Below are 23390 nucleotides of genomic sequence, written 5' to 3'. Positions count from 1 at the left end.
ACGGTGCGCATAGGGTGTGCGGATCCCAAAACATGGAAAAAATATATATAAAATAAAGTTTTGAACATATAGTTAAAGAAATATTTTAAAAAATATAAAAAATATATGTTTGAAAAACCCAATAAAAACAAATAATATTTTTTAATTTTTAAAAGAATTAATTAAAAAAAAAAAATTTTAATGGTGATAAAAAAGAATTTCAAAAAAACATAATTAATGAAATTGACACACTGAATTTGAAAAATATAGAAATCCAATGAAAATCATTAAACATGATATCTTTAGAGATAAGTTATACATAGGAATTAGCATTTAAAAAACCTTTGAAATTTACTAAAAAAACCATAGGTTTCAGGGGCGTTATAGTTAGCTAGACATTTCCCTCGTACAAAACCCTAGAAATTCCCCTGTTATAGTTAGCTCAGCTAACTATAACTCGCGCCCCCGCAATGCACTGCTGATGACGTCACATATTACATCACTCATGACATGGTCAGTGACATCACTGATGACATCTCAAATGACAAAACAGGCTGTGTCCACACAGTTGAGTGTGAGTAGATATGCGAAGAGATGTTCTGTTGTCACATGTGATGGTGGACACTACTTTGGGCCTGCTACCGAATTTGACATTTTTACACACAGATCTATTTAATACATGGACGTGGGGCTACACTGGGGGGGTTGCGCGATTGTTGTTCATGAGCAATGAGGCCACAGATAGTTCACACCTTCTCAGTCATCTAATTGGCCATGTGGGTCAGGCTCAAACATGTGCATTGATGTAATTTCCCAGTGTGTCCCTTTTTGTGCAATCAATATCCATATATTCATCCATACTTTTATACTTGATTGAACATAGACCTGACACATCTGTGTGATTTGGAATGTTTTATTCAGATTCTGTGTTATGTCGGAGCTGGAGCAGTACATGGCCATGCAAACCACACATTACATGGTTGCCCAGTGGAGGGCCAACCAGAGTCCTTTGGGGAATGATAAGTTAATCGGAAGAGTCCAGTCCACAGCCTAATTGCTCTGTCATTGGTAACCAGAGCAGATATCGCAGTCCATGTCGGGGGCCAGGTGAATGTCACAGAGGGTTTTGGGGGACAGTGGAAGGTGTTGTTCCAGGGCATGATGCAGAGGGCTGAAGCAAGCAGGAACACGCCATATGGTGGGATGAATGCTACAACCTCCTTTTGCACACAGAGTCATTACCATCCACATCTTAGTCCTCTGATATGTCTTCTGTGTCAGGTGTGTGTGGTTGTGTTATGGCTGCCTCACTGGGTGCCACTGACACATCAGGGGGCGGAGGTGGTATGGCTGCCTCACTGGGTGCCAATGACACATCAGGGGGCGGAGGTGGTATGGCTGCCTCACTGGGTGCCAATGACACATCAGGGGGCGGAGTTGTGTATGTCAAAGTTCCTGCAGCAGTCATCTGCGACAGGCTCTGTGGCAGCAATGGCAAGGTGAGGTTCTGCAGGGCATGGAAGATCCCAGCTACATCTCACTGGTGTACATCCGTGGCAGCCATCCTTCCAGCCTGCATCCGCTCCATATTCTCCATTGTCCTCCGCATGTGTCCCAACTCCCGGCTGACATCGCTGGAGCCTGTCGGACTAGACAGTTCTTGTATCCGAGTAATGGCTCAAGCGAGGTCAGTGAAGAAGTGTTGTAGAGCATGGTATGGACTGCAGGTGTCCGTTAGGGACTGTAAGTGGTCCCTGATGGGACTTATACACCCACATATGGCATCATGTTTGTCTGCCATGAGGTCGAAACCCACCCCACACCTGTTCAGCCAGCCCCCTCTGGCAGTCTAACACACGGCGTTGGAATGCCATGTGTTTTTCCGAGAGGTGGTGGGAGCCAGCCGTGGTGGTGGGTGCTTCCTGCTGTGTGGGCTGTGCAGGGAGTGGGGTCACCTCGATGCAGCTGGGCCGCCCTGCTCCTGGAGGTGGGGTGCGGAGGCTGTCCACGAGCCGTTGGAGGGTGTTGGGGCAGATGGCCAGGGGGTCCTCATCATCATCACTGCAGAGATGTCTGGTCTGCTCTGCAGGAGGTGTTGATTGTCCCTCTGCAATGTAAATGGGAGGTGCAGGTTAACAGTGTGTTCCTGGTATGTTGACGCATTGTACATGTTTACATTCAGACTGCATGACAATGTACATTGTGACTGTTTTGTAGGAGCTGGATATTTGATGGGAGACAGTGGACATTCCGACTACATGACGGATGTGTGGTTGTACTCGTACATTATCATCTCACAGTTTCCTGCTATGGCAGATGTGATTGGCCAGTTTCTACGCACAAGCGGTACCCTTTGTGTCCTCTGTTCTGTAATGAAAGTGTTGCACTTTGCACCACATTGTCGTCAATGTTGATGTGCTGTGATTGCTATGTGTGTGTGTTGCATTGTGGGAGAGTTGCCCCTGCAGCTCTGATTTAGCGGCCCCTTGTCTCTTTGAGGAGGTGTGCCTTTGACTTGTGTGCTTTTACGGTGCAGAGATGTTGGCGACTTGGGTCATTTGTGCTCTTGGACTGTTTTTGTACTCTTGTGCATTGTTTGTCGGCAGATGTGTTGTTGTCGTCAGTGGTTGTATGTGCACGTGGATGTATCAGAGTGTGGCCTGCTCCTTTGAGGATGTGATCCACACTGAGCCACCTCAGTGTTGTGTCGTGCACCATGTCATGTATTTTGACTGCAGCCATGCTATCGGTCATGCAGTGTCACTTGCATTGTCAGTGTGGCTCACAGAGCCGCTGCTTTGCTGGATTCAGCACATGTGCATGGGTAGGTTGTGAGATTGGTGATGGGAGGGGGCGCCCTTTGTGCACATAGTGGATGGGGCTTACTTGGTGTTTCTATGTGTGCTGCAGTGTGCCAAGGGTATCAGGGACATGTTCCACAATCATTGTGGGTGTGCAGTGTGCTACACATAATTTTGCATGTGGGCCATTGTGCTCATCTCCCCCTGTCCCCCCAGTCCCTGGTTTTTACTTAGATTGTTGCTGTTGGGTCTGGTCATATTGAGATGTATCCGGACCCCCAACTCCTGCCACCGTCTCCACACTGATGACTGTGGCCACCATTTCCTCCAGCTTATCCAGCTCCTCCTGTGGCGCAGGACTCCCACCTCCAGTCACCGTGGCTGCCTTCCGGTTGGCAGCGAGTTTCTGCTTGGTTTGGCTATTCACATCATGCCAGCGCCTCTTGACCTCCTCCATTGACCTCCTCGACACTCCGACTGCATTCACGTTGTTCACGATAGACTGCCATATTTCCATTTGTGTTACCATGACACAGTGAAGGTGACGAACAGTTGTTGGTAGTGTTCTATCACCTCTGTGACGACGATCCGGTTTTCCTGCAGACTGAACCCCGTCTTCCTCCTACTCTTCTTCTTTCCCTTCCCGGACACGGGGTTCCTGGCTGGTCCTCCGTGGGGCTTGTGGGGCTCGAGTTGTCCTCTGCACTTGTCCGGGTGCATCCATGGTGCTACGCAGTTTATTTCTTTTTGCCATTTTTTATTGTTCTGCTTTTATAGTGCATTTTCCCGCATGACGCGTGGGAATTGCAGGCCTGTCGCTGGTTATCACTGATTTTTGTATCGCGATTTGGGGCATCACAACTATTTTCAAGTTTCGCATTTTTCCAGCCTTGCGTTGATTTTGTCGAGGTCATTTGGCGCGTCATAGTGAGACTATCGCATGGTGCCGCCGGGTTGAGAATACAACGTTAACACGTGTTATTTTGTTGCAATAGACTGCGATATGCAAAGTTGTGTTAAGCTAATTTTGCGATGATTAACACGCGTTCTTGAGAATATCCCCCTTTGAGTTACGAGCAATTTGATTTACTATTCCCACTCCAATTCATGCAACAGTAGGGAAGGCACTGCACTTCAGAGAGGTTAAATTTACTATTCACACTCCAATCAAGCAACAGTAGGGAAAGTGCTGGACTTCAGAGGGGTTTAGATTTACTATTTCCACTCCAATGTAAGCAACAGTAGAGTAAGTGATGGACTTTGGCGGCGTTACATTTTACGAGTCTCACTCCAATGTATGCAACAATAGGGAAAGTGTTGGACTTTGGAGGGGTTCCATTTAATATTTCCACTCCAGTCTAAGCAACAATAGAGAAAGTGTTGGACTTTGGAGGGTTTCAATTCACTATTCCGACTCCAGTCTAAGTAACAATAGAGAAAGTGGGGACGTCGGAGAGGTTACATTTACTATTCCCATTACAATGTATGCAATAATAGGAAAAAAATGTGTTTGGACTTTAGAGGGGTTCGATTTACTATTCACTTTCCAGTCTAAGCAATACTAGGGAAACTGTTAGACTTTGGAGGGGTTACATAAACTATTCCCGCTCTAATGTATGCAACAGTAATGAAAGCACTGAAGTTCATACGAATTACATGTACCTACTACATGTACCTACTAGAAAACGTTGAAATGCCTAATAATCAATATATTTTTTAATCATATTTAATATAAAAATGCTTACAATATAAACTTATAAAATACAAATAAGAATTCAAAAATACAAATTAAATTAATTAAAACTAAATTAATTTCACTCCCTGCAACCGAAAAACCACAAACACCCCAAAAATAATTAAAGAAAATATATTAAAATATTACTTCATTTGAACCAATAAAATGTCAAAAATAAGTAATACATCTTACAAATATTAATGTTGAAAACATGTAACAATAAATTAATAAACACATTAAAGAAAACAAATCATTAAGATAATGAATAAACAATGAATAATATACATAATTGTAAATGACAAAATTAACATGAACAATTAATTTTAGTAATATAATTTCAGTAACTTCCCATATGATTCTCTTACATACCAAACAACCAGATAATAAGATATAAATTGCTACCAAAATACTTTCAGGGCTCCGCTCGTGCACGTTCTCTAAGATCCGAGCCAGACCCTTGCCTCGGCTTGGCTCAGCTCTCCCTGTCAATTTCTTGGCCACACACCCCTAGATATCAGTGTGCCAGTGCCATGTCTTCTGAGCTTTCTCAGGTTCAGTTGAACAGTGTTAATGTTCTAGTGTCAAGGCAATCCATTTAGAACTCCTTTTGCCAGTCGGCACTCCAATGCCAACGGGGGTGCCTAGTGTACTTATCAGCGTTCCACTGTCCCTATATCTTAGCCTTCACAGTGTCCTTGTGTCATTGCCCCTGTGCCTCTGCCCTTGCCTAAGTAAGCCCATGTCAGTGTCCTAGGATCAGTGTGTCAGTACCCAAGGGCCTTCCCGTCAGTATCTCTCGTCAGTGTCTCAATGTTAGTGTTGCGCGGTCTCCATGTCAGTGTCCCGGTGTCAGTACTGCCACTGTAGCATCCCCTTATCAGTGGCAGTATTCCAATATGCTTGGTGGTGCCCGTGTTTCGGGGTCCCTGTGTCTGGGTCCATCCCCTTATCAGTGGCAGTATTCCAATATGCTTGGTGGTGCCCGTGTTTCAGGGTCCCTGTGTCTGGGCCCATCCCCTTATCAGAGACAGTATTCCAATATGCTTGGTGGTGCCCGTGTTTCAGGGTCCCTGTGTCGGGGCCCATCCCCTTGACAGAGACAGTATTCCAATATGCTTGTTGGTGCCCGTGCTTCAGGGTCCCTGTGTCTGGTTCCATCCCCTTATCAGAGACAGTATTCCAAGATGCTTGTTGGTGCCCGTGTTTCAGGGTCCCTGTGTCTGGGTCCATCCCCTTACCAGAGACAGTATTCCAAGATGCTTGTTGGTGCCCGTGTTTCAGGGTCCCTGTGTCTGGGTCCATCCCCTTATCAGTGGCAGTATTCCAATATGCTTGTTGGTGCCCGTGTTTCAGGGTCCCTGTGTCTGGGTCCATCCCCTTATCAGAGACAGTATTCCAATATGCTTGTTGGTGCCCGTGTTTCAGGGTCCCTGTGTCTGGGTCCATCCCCTTATCAGTGGCAGTATTCCAATATGCTTGTTGGTGCCCGTGTTTCAGGGTCCCTGTGTCTGGGTCCAGGGCAGGCCCCCATGTCAGTGTCAGCTCCCCAGTGACTGGGTTCTGGTTTCAGTGTTAGTCCCTCACCTGAGTGTCCCCTTTCCTGAGTAGGGTTCGCATGGGGGTGTTCCTCGACAGTACCAAAGGATGCTACAGGGCTCCGTCACTAGACAGGAGTGGAGGTTGGGGACATACGATGGATTGGTGGGCCCCGCGTAAAAAAATAAAAGTTGGGACGTAACACGCTCGTGCAAAGAGTTGTTGTCCACAAAATGGAACAGGTCCACAGCTGCGAAATTATACAGTTAGTAGAAGAATGAATTACACTATGCAGCATTAGTATTTGTTTACTGTGTTTAGCTCCTCTCGCATGTGCTTAAATGAAAGGTCATGTTAGCTGGTTTAGAATTAGTCATTTTATAGCGCAGAGCAGGCCCTGCGTTTAACGTACATCCTTTAATTGATTTAAATAATAGTTTAAAATGTGTTGCACGTTTAATTTAATAGCCAGGTCACTTGACCTTCCAGTCCTGCCTTCGTGAAAAGAGGACCTAAATCAATACTGGCCGGCCTAGCCTTGACATACCCCCTCCCACCCCTGTGGCAACAGCTATGAAATAATTCTAATTGTAATACTGTAATTGAAATAACCTCTAGCCATCACTTCCCTCTACCACTCAACTTTTAAAAATGAAAAAAATGCACCTGGCATTCTGGCAGCCTCTCACAGCGCTCCTCCCTCTCATCATTATCTTCAATTACTCTCACAAATGTTTTTTAAAATAATAATGTGAGGCTCTTGCTACGGCGCCCCACCACCCCACCTACGCACACTCGTCATTAAAAAGCAACCCCACCCCGGCTGATTTGAAAAAAAGAATCTGGTATTTCCACCCACTCACACCACCCTCTTTTCAATTCTCTCCCACCTGCCCAAGTGTTAAAAAACATATCTGGCCTACTGTCACCCCTCACAACCCGCTGTGTCTTTTCCCACCCTCCCCACCAAACCCGGACTCTGCTTCCTGGGGCGGAGTGACGCAGGCTCTCTCGGAGCCCTATCAGCGCAGCTCTGAAGCTCCTCCGTCAGCACGCGGCTGAATGCGGCAGTCAGGCAGGAAAACTAGCGCTTCCCCTTATGACGTCAAAGCAGAGGGAATCTACTTGTGCGTCCCACTGTTGTTACGTCACAGCAAGGAAAGACTGGATTTCGATCCTGTCATTCATAACAGAGGCTTCCAATGGAGCTCATAAATAAAACGAATAATTCGTTTAGTAGTAGAAGTGGTATTACTATTGGTAGTAATAATAATAATTGCCTCCTTTTCACACCGTAAAACCCATCAGTTTCTGACACAAATATAATTTTATGAAACTATTCTTAGTGTTTTTTTCCCCTCCTTCGGTAGTATTGAAGAACGAGCGAGAGGCTGCTCGAAGCACCTCTTCGACACGCTGCCACCCTGGTCGGGGATGGGCTATCAGCGTGGTGTCTGCAGCCACTCCGGGACATCGTAAGGAATTTGGGCGCCCTGGGCCAAACTTATTTTGGGGGCCCCTGTTCAGCACAGCTTTGAGTTTATGACTGAATTTCAGCTCTTTCATACCCTCTTTAGCCAGGTTACTGGTGGTGCTCAGGCCCTCTGTTCCAAATTCTGAATGTATGTACATCTAACTTTCAAGGATAGTGGCGTGTGTTTTCAACGTTGTAACACAGCAGCATCTCACTAATTGTACTGAAGATAATTTCTGTGACTTCCTCGCAATTCTCACATGTGAGGTCGTTTTGATCAAAAAGAAACTATTTATGGATGTTGCATGTACTATAAACAAATTTTTCTGCAAAACGTCTTTAATAGACTCTCACACACCAATCACATACAACTTAAGTTAAATAACACCGGTATTTAAAACAATATGTTTAAGAATTACTCAAGGTCATCTGAACAAGAACAGAGCTGTCTCTATGGTGGTGGTGGCGGGGGGCTTGAAAGGCTGGGGCCCTGGGCCAGAGCCCACTTTACCCATGCCTTGAAACGTCTCTGCAGCCTCTCCCCGCCAAAAACAATGGGTTAAGTTTGTCCCCGCTTCTTCTCGCCCATGCCCCTCCACTCGAAAGGATGTCGGAAGATGGGCTGGTGTAAAATGATCAGAGCCCCCGGCAGCCCTCTTCCCATCAATAGACGGCCCGTGACAATGGAGGGACATCCTCCGCAGCACTCCTCGCCCCTTTTCAGATGTAAATGTGATACAAGCATCTAGATTGTCAACCCTAAAGGACGAAGGAAGACCCCTCCCCTTTTTATTCCGTGAAGAGGGAGCTGTCAGTACCAGCGCCGACCCTTACAGATGCTGCACCCTTCCTCGCTCAATCAGAGCCTGGAAACAGGCCCCGACGGTCGCATCTACTGCCCAATCAGGCGGCCCCGGCGCGTCCCCGCCCACATCTTGTCTGTTTTTTAAAAAAAGGCTCAAGGGTGTGATTTACTCTTTGTTTGTGATGCTCCCCCGGCCCCTCCTCCTCCTTGCTTTGTCTTCCCCTCTTTCATGTCTGGAGAGCGGCTGGGGGTGAGGGAGGGGTGGGGTTTTTAAGGCCGCGCAGGGGGTGGTGGCACATCACACAGACCTGCCGGGAGTGAAGGAGAAGGCGAGCGGAGGAAGGAGGCACACGGAGCAGCAGCTGCCTTTTCCAGGGGCTCAGCTGCTCACCGGAGGAGGAGGAAGGCTTCAGCCCCTCGGACTGGAGGCTCGCTTATTTCCCATAATAGGATCATTTCTGGATTAGGGGCTCACCCAAGTTACTCGGAGGCTTTTCCTTAAACCGTGATTGGCGGATCCCTGAGGCCGCCGCGCTGTTTGGTGCACCTTTGATTGATGCACGGTCCGTGTACACTCCCTGCTTCCTCCCGGCCGATGCTCCGACCCTGCCGGGTTTCCGGTTTTACCCCAGGCTCCCTCTGGGCTCTGGTACGAGAAGATTTCGGGAGGACTCGAGTCTGATTTTACGAAACTTCATAAAACAGAGAGGTCTCTCCCAGCGGTTCTGGGAGGAGTCCGGTCCCGGCATCTCAGACGTGTGTCCGGCCGTGGGGCTCGACCTGTTGCGGCTCATCGGTCCGGCCACCCTTACCAAAGCGCATAGAAAACCGCCTGGGCGCTCAGGAAGTCGTGTTGGTGGCTTGTGTATAGGATCCCTTTAGTTGGTCCTGGGAACCCCACCCACACACCGCCTACGAAGAAGAGCTGCCCGAGAAAACGTTTGGCAGCCCGAGTTGGCGGCGCCGGTGACAGCGGTCTTCCAGTAAAGCAGGCATGAAGCTGAGGAGGGCGGCCCTACTGCCCCTATGGGGCTTGCTCCTAATCCAGGTGCGCTTCTATATGTCGTTTTGCATTATGTTATGAGGTGTGTCTGTTTTATGTGAGCGTTTTGTTTGTAGTCGTGCCTGGAAGGTGGTTCATTGAGGGAGGGGGCGCTTATTGTTACTCAGACTTTTACAATTATTTTATGGCCCGTAGGCTTGGGGTTTCTACTTTTTTCCACATTTTTTTTAAATTTATTTTTATTTGTATTTTTTACTAAGTATTACCTTTGAGATCCTTAGTCACAACGTTGTGCGTGCGTTTGATAGTGCATGTCTAAAGACATATTTTAATTTTAAACCTTCTTAAGTGTGATAGGTATTTTGACCTGGCGCAAGTGTGCATACAGGTGAAATAGCTCAGTGGGTTTAGAATTTGCTTTAACGATCTGTGGAACCAGGAGTGCACAGTTGTAATTCCAGCAGGGTCGACTGCACCTTTCTACCTTCGGGGGAGGTGACGTAAAAACAACTGAGATAGGTACACAGGGTGTTGCAGCGGTTAGAGGTGGTTCACTTTTGGGGTGTGCACTATATACAGGGTCTATTATCACTTAAAACCAAAAATGTGTATAGTATATCATAACACAAGGTATGTGCTGACGTCAGTGCGGGTCCAAGCTTGCCAAAACCACCAGGAAAGCAGGATGGGTGTCGCTGTTCAGAGATATTGAAGGGGAGGGGGAGGGGGCTGTTACACTGTACACAGTATTAAGGAGTATTCCACTGGAATCATGTTTTCGGGCCACATGTGTGCCATGTCCAGTTCTAGGTGGAGTATTGGATCTAGGTCTGTCAGCCGTGTGTAGACTATTGTGTCCAGCCTCAGGTGAACATCTAGAATGCGGTGCACATGGACAGTGTTTTGCCCATTTGGGAGCACAGTGTCGTTTTCTAGGTCCTCGTCTTTAGTATTGCGTCCAGATGTGGAGGCCACCTAAAGTATTCGGCCCGGTTATGAAGTGCACATCTGTAGTTGTATCCACTCCCAAGGCGCACATTGAGTAGTGGTGTGTCCAGTTCCAAAGAGCATATCCGGAGATGTCCATTCCTAAAATGCACATCTGGAGTGATGTGTCAAGTTCGAAGATGCACATCTGGAGTGATGTGTCCAGTTTAGATATTATTCTGAAGTAATGTGCAACCCCAAGGTGCGCATCTGGGGCACTGGGTCCACTTTACATCAGAAGTCAAGTGTGCAGTTCCGAAGTTCACATCTGGAGTATCGTGTGAGGCGAGTTCTTCGGTCAGCGGGCAACCTCCAAGCACACAGGGGGCAGAAAGCAGAGAGTTCACTCGCCTCCCATCAGGACAGACAAAGGCAAGTAGTTTTATTCGGGTACACAAGGGTAAAGCTGGAAACCTGGCAGGCAAGCGGCCTCCTGGACGGCCCCGTGGCCCATTGAGCTCTGCGAGAACCGTGTTCGAGCAGGCAGCAGCGCCACCGTTTAGAAGCCCTGGGTTCAAGCGTTTGATAACAGCCATAGTTTACAACTAGCTTATCTAGGCTGCCCAAGGGTGGGCTAATTGGTAACGGGTGGGGGGCAATATGGTGGCGATTACAGGCAATGGGAGGGGCACAAACAGACGTGGGCAGAGGCTTTGAAGTTTAAATTAGGAGGGGGGTGCAACCCAGCAGACTAGAAGAAGGAAGAAACACGAGGACACTGGAGAGTTTAATGTCATTCATAATATCAGCAGGCGTGGTGGTCTCTTAGGGCCTTAACCCCCCCACCGCCTCCCCCTCAATGCTACTAGAGGACATTCTTTTCCACATGAGGCACTGAATTCCAAGCTACGGGCATCTTCGAGTCTCGGCTCCACCCTTTAGTTGTTTGATCCTGTACACGTCGTGTTTTCTCTCTGTGGCTTGCTTCATCAGCCAACGGCCCGCGCCTGCACGTAGTTCTAATACTTATTTGAATGTGTTTCCATTTAATGAATGGATTGATTTCGCCTGTGTGCCTCTTTCACACAAGAGGGCAGACAACACACTAGTCAAAGAACATGTGTTACTGGGTCACCCAGGCGCGTATACGTGACGCGAAAACAACAAAATGCGAACTGAACTTTTCACTCCAGCGCTTTCCCGTCACACTTGATTATTGTAGTCTGTAAAATGCCTGTCACCGGCCTGTGTGTTGAGTTCTATTTCCCATGCTATGCACCCCTCGCGTGCACGTCCACGTGCGCCACAGGTTCCCGGTGCATTCTAGCATTTGACCCTTCACACGTGCCTTTGAGGCACAATGGTCGCTCTCTACCGAGGTCCGCTCGTTGTCTCCCGGGTGTAAAACTTCAAGAAAAGGCCCCTCTCTGCGCCTCGACAGCTCTGTTCCAGACTGCGTCTCATCTGCTTTACTCCTTCTAAAGGCGGTTTCTGCAGAGCGGGGCAGAGTGCTCCAGATGTGAGCTCAAGGCATGACCACACAAGTCCATATGTGGCTCGAGGAGTGCTCACGGTATTCTAGCCCTGCTCTCTACAAGTGGCACCACATTCCAGATGTGCAATGAAAGCTGGGCCCCGTGCTCCTGGATGTTGGGACAGGACGCCATACTCCTGATGTGGCCTACAAGACCGGACAGAATGATCCAGGTGTGGCAGCTGCGTCTGATGGTCATATGTGCAATTACAGTTAGGGCGTCATACTCCAGAACGTTAGAAGACGACACAATTCTGCCCTGCGAAGGAGCTACGTGAAGATTCAGATGTGGCACCCATGACTGGCTGCCATATTCTAATCCGGATGTTTACTTACAATTGGGAGCCAACCTCTACCTATAGAATGTAAGTGCCGAACACCATGCCCCCGATAGGGCCTGCAGGACTGCACACAATGCTTTAGACGTGGCGCCATGACTGGCCGCCATATTGTAGATGTTCTCATACAGCTGGGCGACATCCAGGATGCAATTCTCACAAGGCGGCCTGCAGAACTGCCCACGATATCTGGATGTGGCCTGCAGAACTGGCTCACTACATAGGCGTGGCTAGCAGAAACAGACGCTATACTTGGATGCGAGCCGCAGAACTAGACACAATACTCGGGAGGTGACACAGTGCTCAAGCAACTGGGCACAGTAGTTGGATGTCGACACACTACTTCAATGTGGCATTAAGAAATGGACAAATTATATTCCAAACGCGGCGTTCATAAGTGCAGACAGTACCGGGCTGTGGCCTGCAGAACTGGGCACAATAGTCCAGACTGGATACGATACGCACCTTGCTGAACTGGACTCAGTGCTCGACTCTCAGTCGCAGTGTGGGGCTGGGACAGAAAATAGGCCCTGGATCAAAATCCAAGCGGCCCCATTAGTCAATACAAATGTAGCCCACGTTTCCGAATTGGGGCCGCTTTGAACTTGCGAAAAAGAACATTGTATAGCTGTTTTAAAAGAAGTGTGTGGGACTGCATGCATTTGTGCCTGCTGGAGGTAATGTTTATAATATTAGGGAACTCGACACTAAAGACAGACCCACACACTGACCTCGCAGACCAGCCCTTCCAGCACTGCAAGATTGCACTAAAGGCCAATAAAACGCTGCTTGTGCGTGGCCTTCAAGACACAATGCTACTGGGACAGTCTCCAGAACTGGACAGAGTATCTGTACTCGGGCGTGGCCTGCAAAACTGGACACAGTACTCTGTACTTATGCGTAGCCTGCAGAACTGGACAGAATACTCTGTACTCAGGCGTGGCCTGCAGAACTGGACAGAGTACTCTGTACTCATTCGTGGCCTGCAGAACTGGACAGAGTACTCTGTACTCATGCGTGGCCTGCAGGACTGGACACAGTACTCTGTACTCATTCGTGGCCTGCAGAACTGGACAGAGTACTCTGTACTCATGCGTGGCCTGCAGAACTGGACAGAGTACTCTGTACTCATGCGTGGCCTGCAGGACTGGACACAGTACTCTGTACTCATGCGTGGCCTGCAGGACTGGACACAGTACTCTGTACTCATGCATGGCCTGCAGAACTGGACACAGTACTCTGTACTCATGCGTGGCCTGCAGGACTGGACACAGTACTCTGTACTCATTCGTGGCCTGCAGAACTGGACAGAGTACTCTGTACTCATGCGTGGCCTGCAGAACTGGACAGAATACTCTGTACTCATGCGTGGCCTGCAGAACTGGACAGAGTATTCTGTACTCATGCGTGGCCTGCAGAACTGGACACAGTACTCTGTACTCGGGCGTGGCCTGCAGAACTGGACACAGTACTCTGTACTCATGCGTGGCCTGCAGAACTGCACACAGTACTCTATATTCGGGCGTGGCCTGCAGAACTGCACACAGTTCTCTGTACTCATGCATGGCCTGCAGAACTGGATACAGTACTCTGTACTCATGCGGCTGTACTCATGCGTGGCCTGCAGAACTGGACAGAGTACTCTCTGTACTCGGGCATGGCCTGCAGAACTGGACAGAATACTCTGTACTCAGGCGTGGCCTGCAGAACTGGACAGAGTACTCTTACTCAGACGTGGCCTGCAGAACTGGACACAGTACTCTGTATTCCGGCGTGGCCTGCAGAACTGGATACAATACTCTGTAGTCGGGCGGGGGCTGTAGAACTGGACAGAGTACTCTCTGTACTCGGGCATGGCCTGCAGAACTGGACAGAGTACTCTCTGTACTCGGGCATGGCCTGCAGAACTGGACAGAGTACTCTCTGTACTCGGGCGCGGCCTGTAGAACTGGACAGTAGAACTGGACAGAGTACTCTCTGTACTCGGGCGCGGCCTGCAGAACTGGACAGAGTACTCTCTGTACTCGGGCGTGGCCGCATAACTGGATAGAATATCTCTGTACTCATGCGTGGGCTGTAGAACTGGACAGAGTACTCAAGAGTGGCCCGCAGAACTGAAAACACCAGTGCAAGTGTTACATGTCGTACTGGAGACGATACTCCAGATGTGCCCTTAAGTAGGTTAGTTTATTCTGCACAAATCCACTCCATTATGCCTCCTTCCGGCCGCAGTAAGCAGCTTCACATCTGCGAGGTCTAAGATGCCGGAATGATGGCTCAGTGAGTTTATCACCCTTAATCTTCGGTGTGGTCTGCTCGTTATGGTCTTGACTCTGACAAGGTAACACGGTTTGCACTGCTGGTGAATTCAGTTAATGTGCCCTCCTACTTAACTGGCCCACGACTGAGATTACTAGTGACTTCCCAGTGCCTCAAGCCTCCTTCCCTCTTGTCGTGGGGTGTGTGGCATGACGGACTCCTGCGCCCCCCCCTCCCCCCCTCCCCGACACGCTGTACCTACTTTACCCTTAAATTGTGCAGGTGTGTTTGTGTGTGGCAGGTAGCCCAAGGGGCGCAGGCAGTTCTTTGTTCTGTCCCAGAGGAGGCGTGAAGGGGGCGGGGAGCAGCAGAGGCGAGAACCAGTTGTTCCTCAACAGCTGCGCTGTGCGCGGCCCCCCCCCCCCCCCCCCCAACCCCTCCGGAGGGTTTCCATGCTTGATGGAGCTGCTGATAGCAAAGCCGCACTTCACAAACTGGCAACTCGCTGCTCTCGCGCTGCCCGATCGTATCTCGGATTAAGCAGTCACTTCTGGCTCCGGCCTCAAGATCCGTCCAAGATTACAAGGGAGGGGGCCCCCGAGTGACTCCTTCCCTCGGTGTTGCTTCCGCGCCGGTGTCTACGCGCAGCTTCGCCTTCATTCCTCGTAGATTCGCCCATTCCTCGCTCCGCGCGCGTTGGATGCGGATCCCGGGAGCGGCTCGTTATCAGTGGCATCCGAACGGACAGGGCACTGGGAGGGCAAGAACCTGGCGCCTGAGGGCAGCACAATGGGCCAGTATGCCCCGAGGGACCCAGCAAGCAGCATAGGCAACTGGCACAGGAGCACAGCAATGATGGGCGGTGTGGAAAGATGACATCGGTGGGCAGTATGAGGGCGCTGCACTCGAAGGGCAGTCTGTGAACATGACATTAGTAGGCAGTATATGAAACTGGCATCGATAGGCACTAAGTAACCTGGCACTGTGAGGAGCTGGCACGGGTACACAGTGTGTGACGAGCTGGCATGTGTTGGTAGGATAGGATGAGCGCACTCGTGGGCAGAGCAGGCAGTTGGCACGGGCAGGAACTGCAATAAAGATGCACAGCTGAGCTGTGAAAAGGACCGGCAATGACGGGAGATGCAGGGGCAGGTACTCGGGGTACCCTATGCTTCAATAAAACCAGCCACCAGAGAAGGCTGTGGTGTAGTCTGGGAATATTGAACCCCAAATCCTGACGGGACAGAGCATTGTTACAACAATATCATGTATAAAGTATCAGAAGATAAGTTTCTATACATTTTCTATACCTATCTCCGCATATATATACCTTGATGCTATGTATAACTTCACAGTGTGTAGATGTGTAGTTAAGAATGATAAATCCCACCTCCCTCTGTGCACTTAGCTTTCAATGTATACATTTTCTATACCTATCTCCGCATATATATACCTTGATGCTATGTATAACTTCACAGTGTGTAGATGTGGAGTTAAGAATGGTAAATCCCACCTCCCTCTGTGCACTTACCTTTCAATGTATACATTTTCTATACCTATCTCCGCGTATATATACCTTGATGCTATGTATAACTTCACAGTGTGTAGATGTGGAGGTAAGAATGGTAAATCCCACCTCCCTCTGTGCACTTACCTTTCAATGTATACATTTTCTATACCTATCTCCGCATATATATATACCTTGATGCTATGTATAACTTCACAGTGTGTAGATGTGGAGTTAAGAATGGTAAATCCCACCTCCCTCTGTGCACTTACCTTTCAATGTATACATTTTCTATACCTATCTCCGCATATATATACCTTGATGCTATGTATAACTTCACAGTGTGTAGATGTGGAGTTAAGAATGGTAAATCCCACCTCCCTCTGTGCACTTACCTTTCAATGTATACATTTTCTATACCTATCTCCGCATATATATACCTTGATGCTATGTATAACTTCACAGTGTGTAGATGTGGAGTTAAGAATGGTAAATCCCACCTCCCTCTGTGCACTTACCTTTCAATGTATACATTTTCTATACCTATCTCCGTATATATATACCTTGATGCTATGTATAACTTCACAGTGTGTAGATGTGGAGGTAAGAATGGTAAATCCCACCTCCCTCTGTGCACTTACCTTTCAATGTATACATTTTCTATACCTATCTCCGCATATATATACCTTGATGCTATGTATAACTTCACAGTGTGTAGATGTGGAGTTAAGAATGGTAAATCCCACCTCCCTCTGTGCACTTACCTTTCAATGTATACATTTTCTATACCTATCTCCGCATATATATACCTTGATGCTATGTATAACTTCAGTGTGTAGATGTGGAGGTAAGAATGGTAAATCCCACCTCCCTCTGTGCACTTACCTTTCAATGTATACATTTTCTATACCTATCTCCGCATATATATACCTTGATGCTATGTATAACTTCACAGTGTGTAGATGTGGAGTTAAGAATGGTAAATCCCACCTCCCTCTGTGCACTTACCTTTCAATGTATACATTTTCTATACCTATCTCCGCATATATATACCTTGATGCTATGTATAACTTCACAGTGTGTAGATGTGGAGTTAAGAATGGTAAATCCCACCTCCCTCTGTGCATTTACCTTTCAATGTTGTGTTCCTCGATATTGTGGTAACGATTCACAGTCCTGTCGCGATCTGGGACTGGATATTCGCTACTACAGCCATGGCCCCTTAAGTCCGTTAGTGTCCTTCATGTAGTAGCGATTCTGGAGTTTGCACATAAAATACTTTTATAAATGCAGCCCTATGGTACGACAGCTGGCATTGCTGGCTTTTTACCAGTAAAATATTTTCCTGGTGGAGATGAAAAAAAATGTGATGTGCAATCCACTGTACTGACTGAGCAGATTGCACGCCAATCACATAATTTGCAGGAGTAAGTGTAGGAAGAAGGCTGGTGGGAATTTACCATTTGTGTAGATTTCCCTGAGCAATCGTGATTTTCTAAATCCCTAGAAAGTTTCTGATATCGTTGACAGAAGCATTGGAGTGGATTCACTTTTGTACATGTTTTTTGTTGCCAGCTGATAGTTGCATAATTAAATTATATGTAATAAGATCGATATCTACTGTACTTACTATAATGTCTACTATAATGACAGATATATAGGGTAGATGGTAAAGTAATATCATGTATAAATGCACATCTCTAATTTCTTTATAGTCGGCGACTAGTAACGCTCTCAGTCGTTGATTATAAAGAATAGAAGTCAGAACTCAGACTTGTAATTTTTTGCACTCCTTAGATAGAGAAAAGCTAGAATCTTTCAGTGTTTCTACACATTCTGAGCCACTGCGCCTTTTTATTTTTAAACTGACTTGTATTGAACTGTTTCTAATATCCTTTGTAAAAAAAAAAACTAATAGGCTTTTGCTTTGTTTAATTTTGCTCTAGAGGTTTTATTTTTATTGTTCATGTTTGCAAACATGCTCGCTCTTTCGTATGAAAGAGCTACAAAAAGTAGCAGTCGCTTGTATTGTGGAGTGGTGGGCGGGTGGAATATTAGTTTAAGAAATTAAATTATAAATATTGAAATTACACTTCCTTGCTCCGGGGGCCGCCGCTTTGCTCTTAATCCTCACGTCCTTGTCAGGAGCCTGCGGATTACTGTGCAGGCGCCCAATCCCAGCGCGGCTCACATGCTGGCAATGCTATTCCCAGCAAGTCAGTAGTGCTGAGATAGGTCTGAGCACCTTGGCACTCATACATGGACTGGGAGCCTGTGTTGGTTTCTCCACCCAGCTGTGCAACACAGCTTGGTGGAAAAAAAGGTAAGTGTGCATGTAAATTTCACCAGCTCCAGAGGGCCGGCCAAACCTTCATGCGCATTTGGCAGTGGCCAACACTCCACCCTCTTCCCTTTTGCTACACCTGCAGCGTCCGGATGAATGGCCCCACCCCTCCCTAGGCACGCAGCCTCTAGGACAAAAAAAAAAAAATATAATAATATTTTATTATCATTTTTATTTTTGTTGATTGCCCCTGCTGGCTTCAAATGGGGGTGGAGGGGGTTACATGGTTTGTGGGAAAAATAATGGTATGATCATGTATTATATGGGCCCCCTTCTAAACATGATGAAGATATTGCAAGTCACCTCAGAGTTTCCTAACCAAATAAAGGAACTTGGCCGTCAGCCTCGTTCCTCTGTATGGTTATGGAACTCCTCTGTGGCTTGCAATATCCTTATTATAATGTACTGCAGGGGAGTGTTTTATCCCCCATATTATACTTTGTAATTTCATGCAACATAGTCAATAAAGTTATAGTTACTATACCTGTATTGCTAGTAAACTTGTTATGCTTTTCACTTCACTGGGATGTTTTTTTCCCTGTAGTGGAACCATTTTCTATACCCCATGAAATATGGGATTTAATCAGTTCCCTTTTCCGCCATTAAAAGAAACCAACTGAGTTACGCACCTCAGAGGTGCGGATAACATCGCACTACAGAACTCACCCTGGAGGCCAGCAGCCAGGGGGATGTGGAAATCACTCGACACGTACCTAGACTCTTACGAACCCCCATGAAACCATTTCCTATCAGCGACACTCACCCTGTTCCCCCCCTCTCAATGGGCGGTAGGGCGAGCGAGATGGAGAGCTACTACCATGGCCCTACGGGGGGGGGGAAGGGACGGGTGGGTGGATATGGCTACCAATCTCGCCACAAGCAAGCCAGTGGAGTGATGGCTTTGTCGCGCGGCTATAAGTCTTATTAGTCTTATTTGTACAGAACCTTTCTTGTATCCTCCTTTTCACCCCTTTCTTTCCTGCTTCTTTCTATCATCCTTTGCCTAATTTTCAGCAAGTCACGTCAGAGGGGATTAGCTAAATTTATATTTCAAAGTGCCTGTAATCACTGCTCTACAAACTACATTTGGCTAACCATGTAACAGAAATGCTAATGTATTTGCTTATAAAATTAATAAAAATACCTTGACATTAAAAATAAATAATAAAAACAACCTGCATAAATATTTGTGAATATCTACAAACATGCAACTCTGTGTGTCTCAGCCATCTCTTACCTCCAGCCTGTCACACTTCCTCACCACTGAACCCTGGTTGTGGATAATCTGCCACCCGAGTGCATTGTCTGCAATGGTAAATTCCTTCTGCAGGCGTAAATGTGCACAGATCCAAAATCTATTACACAGGATCTTTGCATTTATGCCTCATCTCTTTCTTTGTGTACTAAAGTTATACTTAAAAGTGTTGTTATATTGTTGGCATAATAGCACAGTTGGCTATATCATTTTTTTAAATTTATTTTCAGATTTTTCACTCAAGCAACATAACAAAGGAGAGTTACAAATTCCTAAACTCCATATCACAGTTATTGCACATTTTGAGTTAAGGCCAGCTTCTCCTATGGTATAGCCACCAAACATTTTTAAAAAAAATCAACATATTATCCAATAGGCCGTATAATTGCACCTGCACTGCTAGCACCAACCATTACTGCTAATATGGTGCCAGAGTACGTAACGTTCCAGAGTTTGTATAGTTTCATAGTTACATAATTCAATTACAGTTAACATAAGTACATGGCTGATAAGGCTGCCGATATACTCAGAAGCAGGTAGTATTGTTAAAGAGATATGCTAGTTACAGTTACCCGGTTAGCATACATACAGCACTAGTATGTTTTGAGTTACATTGGCTAGCGAAAGCTGTTAGTTACATAGTTTGCATAGAGTTAGTATAGATGTAGTTGCTTAGTATAGTTAGTGAGTGTGATAGCTATTTACACAGCTAGTGTAGTTACACCAGAAGTATTTTTGCACAAACACGATAGGCTCAAACCTATATAGTAGTTATAAATGTTACAGAGTTAGTATCGGTGCAGAATTACATACTATAGTTGGAATAGATGCATAGTACAGCTACAGAATTTGTGTAGGTATAGTTTGTGATGGGTAGTTACGTGGTTCACATAGTCACAGAGTTACTAAATTTGGAGTTACCTAATATGGTAACAGAATTTTGATAGTTAGCTAAATAGTAAAGTTCCAGAGTTAGTATATGTATAGCTTCAAAGTTGCTAATGTTACAGCTCACAGTTGGTATAGGTGCATAGTATAGTTGAGGTTAATAGGTACGCATTAAGGCGTAGCTGCCGATTTACATCATATCGTTACAGCATTGTAATAGCTAAATAATTTACCTATGGAATTAGTGTGACATTAGTGTAAGTGCACACTTACTATTGCCACAGATCTATATAGTTCATAAAGGTACATAGTTAGTACAGACTCAGAGTTGAAGAGCTGTCTTAGGAGTTTGCATTAATGCACAGTTATTATGGTTGCAGCGTTAGTATAGTTTCAGGGTCACTGTAGAGTTACACAGTCAATGTAGGTATTTTCTAATAATCACGGTATACTTACGATTATGTAATTAATATGGTTACTGAGATGAATTAGTTACATACTATGGTAGTTACTATAATTTAGGACCTTTATAGTTAGTAAGGGTACAGAGAGTTGCAGAGTTAGTGTGCTTATGTTACTATGGTTACAATGTTAGGATAGTTAGTCACTCAGTTCTACTTGAACAGTCATTTTAGTTAATTGGTATAATTGAATGTAATACTAAGTTACTTACTCGGTACTGATACAGAGGTAAAATGAATCGAGTTACACAGTAAAGAAAACGAAGTGGTAGTTTTGCTGAAAGATGCCTTGGTGTTCACTGAGTTGAACGTTCATCGAGTAGCCTTACATCCTCCCATCACTTGTTTGGGAGCTGCTCCATAAGAAAATGCAAACAAATACAATATTTGGCGATTTTCTTCCGAAAAGGAAGACAACGTGGGTGGCTGGGTGCCCTCTGCTGTACTGTGTGTATCCACGCCTCCTCTTACAGGCCCAGCGGGCGGATGGGTGCCCTCTCTTCTTTGCTATGTGTGTCTGCGCTTCCTCTTACAAGCCCAGCGGGTGGATGGGAGCCCTTTCTACTGTGCTATGTGTGTCTGCGCTTCCTCTTACAGGCCCAGCGGGTGGATGGGAGCCCTTTCTACTGTGCTATGTGTGTCTGCGCTTCCTCTTACAGGCCCAGCGGGTGGATGGGAGCCCTTTCTACTGTGCTATGTGTGTCTGAAACTCCTCTTACAGGCCCAGAGGGTGGATGGGAGCCCTTTTTTTTACTGTGCTATGTGTGTCTGCGACTCCTCTTACAGGCCCAGCGGGTGGATGGGAGCCCTTTCTGCTGTGCTGTGTGTGTCTGCGACTCCTCTTACAGGCCCAGCGGGTGGATGGGAGCCCTTTCTGCTGTGCTGTGTGTGTCTGCACCTCCCCTTCCTGCCCCGAGGTTGGCTGGGTGCCCTACGCAGTGCTGTGTGTCAGCGCCTACATTTCCATCTTGAGCGCCCTCTTTGCTTTGCTGCATTTCATTATAGCCCTTACAATATCACCAGATGCCCAGGCTCCCTCTCTTTTCCAAGGAAATATACCTCAAACACTGTGTAATCCCGTTTCATGTTTTAACATGGCGTTGGCCAGCCACCTCGTGACAAATTGCACCTAAGCAGAAGTGTAAAGGGGAGGACATGTGGATTAAGGACAGATGTATTGGGTCCTAATATTATGACATTGAATAGTGAGAATTGAGTAGATGTTACAGATTTCATACACTGGCTGGTGGTCTCACAGCTAAATACTAAAGCGTTTGCTAAAATAGCTGAGTGGATTCTGTGACTGCAGTAGAGCTCTGTGTCTAAATTGTATTAGAGCATTAGAATGTTGAGCACTCCATTGCAGGCAATGGAGTGCTCTGAGCTTCTAAGGGCCGGTAGAAGCCCGCAGAACAACATTCTAATGTTTTTCATTCACAGCTACTGCGTTCGGCTTGAGCCTTTAATGACCGGTAGAGCCCGCTAGGTTGGGCGTAAAGGCTATATTAGAACATTGGAATGTTAAGCACTCCATTGTAGACAATAGAGTGAGAGCAACATTCCAGTGTTGCTTTCCTCTCACAACTGTTGCTGTGAGCAAAGACCTCTCGGAGCCCTAGGGGATTTAAACCACCTATGGCTCTGAGAGGCCTTTGTTTTTACGAATTAGAACATTCTGCCCTCTGTGGCAGAATGTTCTAAAAAGCCTTTGAGCTCTCCTAGCAGGCTCAAATGGCCATTAAGGACCTGCTCCCTTGTTAAAGGCCCTCGCCTTCAGCTCGGGCCTTTATTGACCCGTAGAGCCCGCTACGTCTGGTTTAAAGGCTATATTAGAACATTGGAATGTTGAGCACTCCATTGTAGACAACAAAGTGAGAGCAACTTTCCAATGTTGCTTTCCTTCCACAACTGTTGATGTGAACAAAGGGAGCCCTAGAAGATTTAAACCACTTCGGGCACCGCGAGGCCTTTGTTTTTTCTAATTAGAACATTCTGCTCTCTGGGGACGAAATGTTCTAATAGCCTTAGAACCCTCCTGGCGGGCTCTACCGGTCAGTAAAGGTCCACTCCAGTATTAAAGGCCCGAGTCGAAGATGAGGACCTTTAACAAGGGAGCGGGCCTTTAATGGCCTTAGAGCCCGCTAGGCCGGGCTCTCGGACTAAAGGAAACAGGTTGGAACCCATAAATAAACCTGTCAATTATTAACAGCAAGGCGTTTTTATGTAAGCGTCAACAGAGACGATTTAGCCTTTTTATGCGAGAGAAACAGGCATATATATAGGTATGTTGATTTTTAAATTATGTTTCAACGTTCTGCAGAAATCTCGAACCTAAAAAGCCAATTTCCAAATTGTGTTATTTTACGTGGTTTTAAAAAGGTAGTCTCTGTTTTTTTTCCTCTTTTATAGGTATAATTTTTTTGATCAGTCCAAAAAGAACAGAATGCCCCTTTCAGACTTAACATATATAATCGTTTACCCCTGCAGGCAAATTCATAAAAAGTATCTTGTAAAAAAAATGAGCCGTGCTTTATTATTAAAAAT

At 46.5% G+C, this 23390-nt stretch overlaps 1 protein-coding gene across 1 annotated transcript in view; it reads left to right on the top strand.

Moving 5' to 3' along the window:
- The first annotated feature begins 8630 nt into the window (after positions 1-8630).
- Positions 8631-23390, top strand: part of LOC146796246 (tumor necrosis factor receptor superfamily member 16-like) — a 70097-nt gene continuing 55337 nt past the window's right edge. The window contains exon 1 of the mRNA XM_085628744.1: positions 8631-9378. Within this exon, the coding sequence (XP_085484870.1) occupies positions 9325-9378 (54 nt within the window). The 5' untranslated portion in view covers positions 8631-9324. The remainder of the gene's footprint in view (positions 9379-23390) is intronic.

This window comes from Triturus cristatus, chromosome 10, assembly GCF_964204655.1.
Source record: "Triturus cristatus chromosome 10, aTriCri1.1, whole genome shotgun sequence".
Lineage (NCBI taxonomy): Eukaryota > Metazoa > Chordata > Amphibia > Caudata > Salamandridae > Triturus > Triturus cristatus.
This window is presented reverse-complemented; position numbering and strand designations above follow the sequence as displayed.